The sequence below is a fragment of the Sesamum indicum genome, linkage group LG11, assembly GCF_026168435.1.
Source record: "Sesamum indicum cultivar Baizhima isolate 11 linkage group LG11, ASM2616843v1, whole genome shotgun sequence".
NCBI classification, from domain to species: Eukaryota; Viridiplantae; Streptophyta; class Magnoliopsida; order Lamiales; family Pedaliaceae; genus Sesamum; species Sesamum indicum.
The window spans coordinates 2,248,352-2,256,247 of record NC_142667.1 but is presented as its reverse complement, the minus strand read 5'-3'; the positions used below and the strand labels follow the sequence as shown (position 1 = coordinate 2,256,247).

Genomic DNA, 7,896 nt, shown 5'->3' with positions numbered 1-7,896 from the left:
ATAAAAAGTTAGCATACTTACCTTATTTGGATCTTCATACACAAAATGTTTCCTCTTCTTGTAGTGCTTGTGGATGATGCACCTGCCTGAAAATGAAAATTAATATACAAAAGAGTGCATTAGTTTATATATATACAACAAATTATGTATAGAAATGTAGTATGAATATTGAGGTACCTTTGAAAACAATGTATTCATTACAGTCTCATTAAGCCCAGGTTCGTGCATGTCATTATATAAGGCACAACCCTTTGTATTATGTCCCTCCTCACCACATATCTTGCAGTGGTGTTTGACATGTTGCCTTCTGAGTTTAATCTGTTTCTTCTGCTTTTTCTTTCCATATTTTTCTTTACCTTCATCAGGCTCTCTATTTCTTGCTCCAGCAGGTCTTTCAGGACCCCTTGCAAAGTTTGGAGGCAACGTAAGAATGAAGCCTGTCTCAAACCACATCATTTCACCACTGATTGGTAGTATAGCAGGTTCATACACTGGCTTGTATGTATCCACATTGTAGTAAGGGTGAACCATCTCTTCAGGCTGCAAATTTTGATTAAAAATTGCACTGCATGCATGCTTGCAAGGAATTCCTGACAACTGACACAATCTACATGTTCATGTTCTTCTCTCCAAATCCACTGAGAATTGACTCCCATCATAACATGAAATTTGATAGTGTTTTTCATTGGCCTTAATACGGATGCAGTCACCAATTTTATCAATATATTTCTGCAGCAACTTTTTAGTTTTGGGGAACAGAGTTCCTTTGCACTTCTTGGATACTTTTTCCCTATTTTCTTACAATTTTTGCATTAGATATTCCCTTATCCATTCTAGCATTGTAAGAATAGACTTATCTCTTGCATCCAATATGTTTGGATTGAAGCTTTCACAATAATTATTAAGCAACATATCACATTTTGGCAATTCGGTAAAATGTGACTTACTCCACTCACTTGGGGGCTTCTCCTTCAACCAATCAAAAGCTTTCTCATCTAACTTCTTAATCTCTTCCATTCTTAGTTTAAAATCCCTCACCGTGCTTGCTCTTACTGCCTTCCACATTGCATTTTTATATGCAAGAGCTCTAAAACCCACATTCTTGAAATTATTGTGTAAATGTCTTACACAAAACCTATGTGCAGTATTAGGAAAGACACTTTGAAAAGCCTGTATGAGTCCTTTCTGTTTGTTTGACATAAAAGTGTATTCACTGTCCCTCTGAATACACACATCATGTTTCAGCACCGTTAAGAACCATTCCCATGTGTTTGTAGACTCCCTCTGGATCACAAGATATGCAATGGGGTACAAGTTATTATTAGGGTCCACCCCCACAGTAGTTAGCAATATTCCCTTATGAGGTCCCTTCAAATGACAACCATCTACACATATAACAGGCCTACAACCTCCCAAAAACCCCTGCTTCAAAGCACTGAAACAAACATAGAATTTTTCAAATCTGTTCTGCCCATTTTCATCATTAATCCCCAATACGACAGTTGAACCAAGGTTAGTTTTCCTAAGCTCCTCTGCATAATCCCACAATTTAGTGAATTGATACTCTGGGCTTCCTTCTAGTTTCGTTAAAGCTTCTCTCTTGGCTCTGTATGCTTGATCTCTAGACACATGACATCTAAGCTCATTCATGATGTCTACCCTCCACCCTGTTACACATCTTTTTGGATCAGACTTGAACTCCTGAAGATATCTTTCACTTAGCCAACTAGTTTTCACATTTTTTACTTTGAATACTTGTGGGCATGTGTGCTCATCCTTGTACAGATTAACTTGGAAAGTATGTTCATTTTTCAACTTTGTCGCATGTATTTTCCACTCACATCCCTCCCTAGAACACACAGCATAGACCCTGAAGGAATCATTCTTAGTGAATTTGACATTTCTCTTATTTTTTATTGCATGTGATTGCATTGCTTTTTTGAACTCTTTCTTAGAACTAAAAATCATTCTCAACTCAAGTGCAGGATCATACATTTGATTTGGATTGTATACAACAAAATTAGGCCCATTCTCCTCATCATCTGACTGTGTATGTTCATCGAGATCATTCTCACTAGCCACCATATCAATTGATTCATTTTCAGAGTTGTCTTCCTCAACATTATTTGACCCACTGGCAATACCTATATCATTTTCACTGTCTAAAAACTCCACATTTTCTTCAAATATACCCACACCCCCTGCCTCAGTTTCATTGTTAATTTCATCATCCTCCACACCCCCTGTTTCAACATTCATGTCATTTCGTCCTCATACTTCTCCCAAAAACACTATGTCATCATCCTCCACTACTTTAGTCTTCCCCATTACCTTCTCCATCACCTTCCTCTTTGCCTTTGTTTTGTCCTTTTCCCCCCTCACTGGACCAGTTTCAACAACAACCTATGTTCAATATATACTGTAAATTTCCTAGATTGCATGTGATCTAAAGCTAGTTCTAGTATATCTTCATCACTGAATAATATTTTAAAGCCATCATTTTTTATTATGTAAAACCTGATTCCTTCCCCAGAAACCCCACATTTTTTAGCAAACAGTTCAAGATTTTGCCTATTCATATGTATCGCATTGACATAATCAAATTTTTGTAATTTCCCACCAATGCAAGCTGCAACAGGCATGTTTCTAAGTTCACCCCCATAGAACACAGCTACAGTTATGAATTCTGTTTCAGGGTCTGTAAAAGAGCATAACAAAAAAAAAACCTAAGCAGCATAGCAATTAACAACACACCATACCAACACTAACATTACATTATTATGATAGCAATTTCATGGGGGACCACGTTTCACTTTACAAAATAGCAATATAAATAAAAAAAAAAAAGACACACACACAGAAAACAACAAGAACAGTCATCTTCATGGGGACCATGTTTTCCCTTTTCAGAATAGCGAATTTATTTCCTTTAAATACTATTCTGAGAGCACTAAGCACAATGCAAGCAAAATAACAAAAAAAAAAGAAATTGAGGAACCACTTACGATAAGCAGGCGGTGGCATATTCAAATGCCTGTCTACGCGAATGACGACCATCTTCCCACAATTGATTTTACCGCAGTGAAATTTCCTTTTCCTTCGTGCTAAAATTCAGTAATTGCGTTTTTAAATCTTTTTCTTTCTTTACAGTTAAGGTATTTGGCTGGGGATTTTTACCCCTCTTACTTTACCCTAATCTGTAAAAGAGGGGAGAAGACGACAGCAACACGTGCCAAAGACGTGCTGTCTGTTTTCCCTCCAACACTGTCCACGTCGGCAAGCTGACGTGTCTTTTTTTTTCCACGTCATGTTACCCTCTTTTTTGTTTTTGACACCTAAGCCATTTAACCGAACACGTGAGCTTCCCCCAATTTTCAGACGTTCACGTGCCTCCCCTGTGCACAATTCCTGCTGATTTAGGGTAATTTGCCCTAAAATTATCAAATTTTTTTAATTACTATTCTACTATTCTATTTTGAAAAAGATCGGGACTAAAAACGCCACCGCCTTAAAAAATTGGACGAAAATTGCAATTTGCCCTAAAAAAAATGCAGTTGGAATTTCAGAAAGCAAAAAATAGGTTCACATGACATCTTATGTTTTATAGATGGTATTGATATTATAAACAAGCTATGCAAATATCAAAGTAAAATACGAAATGTAACACTAATTTTGCGACAGAAAATCCAAACTTCGGAGAATTAGTGTGTAGTAGCATAGAGATGAGTTTAGTAAAAGCCAAAATGGAAAGAATATAGGCAGTCCAAACTGCCTTAGAGCCGGCTATATATGGTGCTGCTGCTGCTCGTGCTACATCCATCACTAATTACTACTACTAGTACTACTACGTATAGCTAATTAATACTCCACTCCACCACTCATAATTCTGACTCCAAGTCCAGCCACATCAACCAACAAAATGTCAAAGGCACCTGCGCAGGAATTGAAGTAAACAATGTCATAATTCCAACAGATATACGTATATATGGAATTATTCATGAAGGGATGTAATTAGATGGAATTAACTTGTATTATCATTCAGTGATCAACGCAAGAGGCCACAGCAAAAACAGAAACACATTTCATAATATAAACAAAGGCAATTCGTACCGGCCCATAAATCCAGCTATCCCCGTTGTCTCATTTTCCTTCTTATTTCATCCACCATACTTGCAATTGTTTCAGTGCTTTCAGGTTCACCAATTCTTATCATCTCCCGCATCGGGGAATCAAATGGTACTTGATTTATCCTCTCCCAATCTCCTTCCCTGCCAAGAATATATATATATATATATGTATATATCCCATTAATTAGGAAAATAAATGAATATATATATGTGTGTGTGTGTGTGTGGTGTGTGTTCAAGAACAAGAATATCTATATATATGTGTGTTGTTTTCATATATACTTACAACCAATTCGCTCTTCCCCGTGAAATGAAATTGTCCACAAGAAAGGATTTATGGGAGAATACTGTGATCTCGAGTGAACCCTCGAGAGCTTCTGTTGTGATCTCGAGTGAGTCATTCACCCCGAGAGCTTCTGTTGTGATCTCGAGTGAGCCATTCACCCCGAGAGCTTCTGTTGTGATCTCGAGTGAGCCATTCACCCCGAGAGCTTCTGTTGTGATCTCGAGTGAGCCATTCACCCCGAGAGCTTCTCGCGCGGAAGTGTCCACAACCTTCGAGACTGTGAATTTCATGCAGTGAAGAAGTTTGTGGACCGTGTTATGTTCTTCGTCCCAGATGAAACAGAATCTATCACCGTCAATGTGCAAGAGATCCAGCAGGCCTTCTTCAGCTTTCGCCGCCAGAGTATCTTCCAATGGCGCAGCGAAAGAGGCGCCTGAACCAATTTCATAAGCACACAATTCCCCAAGTTCGCCGTCGACATAGTAGAAAGTACCATCATTCACCAGTAATGCCTCATCCGGCACAGATGCGCTTACGTCTTCACTCTCCAAATAGACATGCTCCCATCGGTTGCCTATGACGTTGTAACCAAACTTACAAGGAAAGTGATCAGTACTGAGCGAGCTGAGAAGTATCCTGTTAGGAGGCCATCCCACGGCATACATGGGGCTTTCCATGCTCACTGAATCTGGGAATAACGGTGGCTGAACCGAAGGAGCCGCCCACCTTCCCGCAACTGGATCGAATATCTTGAGCCATGGCTCTTGGGGATTACGGGCATCCTCATCCTCATCCTCATCCTCATACTCATCCTCATCCTCTTCGTCACCATAATCATTATCACTATCCACATCCACAAAACCAAACTGAGTATTTCTCGTTCCAAATAGATACAACCTCCCGTTCAGAGAAGCCGCGGCGCAAGCGAACCGAAGGCCAGAAGGCCTCGGGAGAGCGATCCAGGACCTTTCTTGAGCATTATCCCCCGCGAAGCTGAAACACTGGAAGGTCCTCTCTCTGCAGGAATCGCTGTCGTCCATGTGTTGCGGGCAACAACAATTCCCCAGCGTGTATATAGCAGACCCAAACCCAAAGCAACAACTATACTCACACTCGGTAATAAAGATGGGTCTGATTTCCGGAAGCTCCTCACCCAGATCATTTCTGCTCTCGTAGTAGCTAGGCCCAACAACTTTAACAGCATAGTACAACTGAACCACATGAGGTTCGTCCTCGTAAATCTCCCCCATCTCCGATTCCGCCTGAAAGAAGATGTATCTCCGGTGCGGCGGCGGAGCAGTAAGCGGAGCAGTATCCGGTTTCACCCGTCTGTTACTCGACTCCTTCAACTGATTACGCTTGCGCTTGCGTTGGTGCCGATAGAGCATGCGCAGATACAGTTTCAGTTTCATCATTGTTATAGCTCGGTGGAGCATTGCAGATCGGTGGAGCATTGCAGATCGGTGGAGCACCTTTCCTCAACTTCTCTGCAGTGATTTAAATGGAGAAAAAAGTTAGTTTCGGTAACCGAAAACTGAATTGGGACCACTCCGAGATTTCTACTTTACTTGCTGTTAAATAACGAACTCAGCTCCCCACTTATCACAAGCAATATTACTTCTAAGTGAATTTTTTTTCCCAAATCAAATTTAATTGAATTAAATTAATTATAAAATAAATATATTATTTTTATTATGTAGTTGGTTATTTTTTATTTATTTTTATCAATTATACAAAAAGTGTATTGTTCAAATTTAATTAAGTTGGGTCAGAACTAAAATTTCTGCTTCTAATTACATTGTTTGTCCATCCCTTCCAAATTTACTTAAGGTTGTTTGGAATTCTTTGAATTTGGTTGGATGACTTTAAATTTAAAGAATTTTTTCAAAATTGCTTCATTTTAATTTTGAACTATATTTATTGAATATTGAGAAAAAATTGCAATTCTTTTTTTTTCGGTAAATATAATTTTCAAATAGGAAAAGATATAGTACAACAATCATGAAGCAGGTAGTGTTTCCCTCGACAGGCAAATGGATACGCCACAATCTATAAAGTGCATGTGTATTAACAGAGCTAGCTAAGGTAATGCTAGGTTTACGCTGTCTAACATCTTCCACAATTAAGCTAGCTACAATATTCGGGTTCCGCTCAATATGCTCGAATCATCTAACATTTCTCTATCTCCATATATGGTAGATACACGCACCCAGTAATGCACGATGTGCCACATTGACGATATATTTACCCCTCCACCTCCTTGCAGCCCACTCAACATCCATCGTCCAATCTCTATTAAGTCACGCAAAGCATACAACTCGTCTAATAGCATGAAGGTATCAGCGACTGTATCGACATCGGAAGAATAGGTGTGTGTGTGTGTGTGTGTGTCTCCACCTCATCCTCATCACATAATACACATCTACCTAAGTGGGATAACCATGGTTTGTCTGTCATAAGTAGTTTCTCCAATATAGCAAGCCATAAGATAAACATGTGGCGATGTATCTTCAAAGCGCCTGAAAGTAGTGAAACCCAACTTACTTTTGGGCCTGGTGGATCAAATAATCGGTATAGAGCCTGGGTCGTAGGGGTTCCACCGACAAATCTCCAAATAATTCGATCATTATCCCTATGAATCGGTGGAAGCGTGTGAGTAGTCTCCAAGTACTCTATGTCAGTAATGAGAGGCCACTGCTACTGACCTCCCTGGATGACAGAGCTAAGTCTAATGGATTCATGAAGACCAGAGCTAAGTCTAATTCTCCAAGTACTCTAAGTCTAATGGAAATTTCTCCATAAGAGGACCGAGATGATGCCATGGGTCCTTCCAGAGATAAAAGTCACCTCCATCTCCAATATGGTATTCCACCATTGGTCGCAGCCACGTTCGCAGACGGACCATTTTCTTTCAACCCCACGAGCCTCTATGATCAGGGATAGTCTATATTGAAGCATCACGTAGTTGCCCCTGGTATAACCAATCAACCCAAATTGAAGTCCTATCACATCGGATGACATCATATAATTTTTTTGCCTATGAGAGCACGGTTCATTGTGCTTATATCCCTTAGCCCTGTCTTCCCTCAACCAGTGGTTTACAGACCTCCTTCCACGCCACTTTGGTGTAACCACTACTCCCCATTCCCTTCCGTAAGAAAGTCCGCAGGCGCTTCTCAATGTTCTTAATAACCTCTTTTGGTAATGTGAATGGCGAAGACTAGTAAACACTCAGGGCTGTGAGTACAGATTTAATAATTTGCACCCTCCCAGCATGTGAGAGTGTCAAGCCCTCCTAACCAGCAATATGTTCATCAATTTTTTTCAGTAAAGGTTGACAGTTAGAAATAGACAGTCTAAAAGAAGAGAAGGCCTAAGTACCTCATTGTTAGAAGCCCCTCCTGAAATTCAAGCACAGGTAACATCTACTCTTTCAGTCCTTATGCAAATCGGGAGATAATAAGATGACTCTTGTCCACATTA

The 7,896-nt window shown here is 39.8% G+C and overlaps 1 protein-coding gene across 1 annotated transcript; it reads right to left on the bottom strand.

Moving 5' to 3' along the window:
* Window positions 1-798: 798 nt before the first annotated feature.
* LOC105173270 (uncharacterized) lies at window positions 799-2,259 on the bottom strand. Its single transcript, XM_011094959.1, has one exon. It carries the CDS (start codon window positions 2,257-2,259, stop codon window positions 799-801), a length of 1,461 nt encoding a protein of 486 aa, XP_011093261.1.
* Window positions 2,260-7,896: the final 5,637 nt, after the last annotated feature.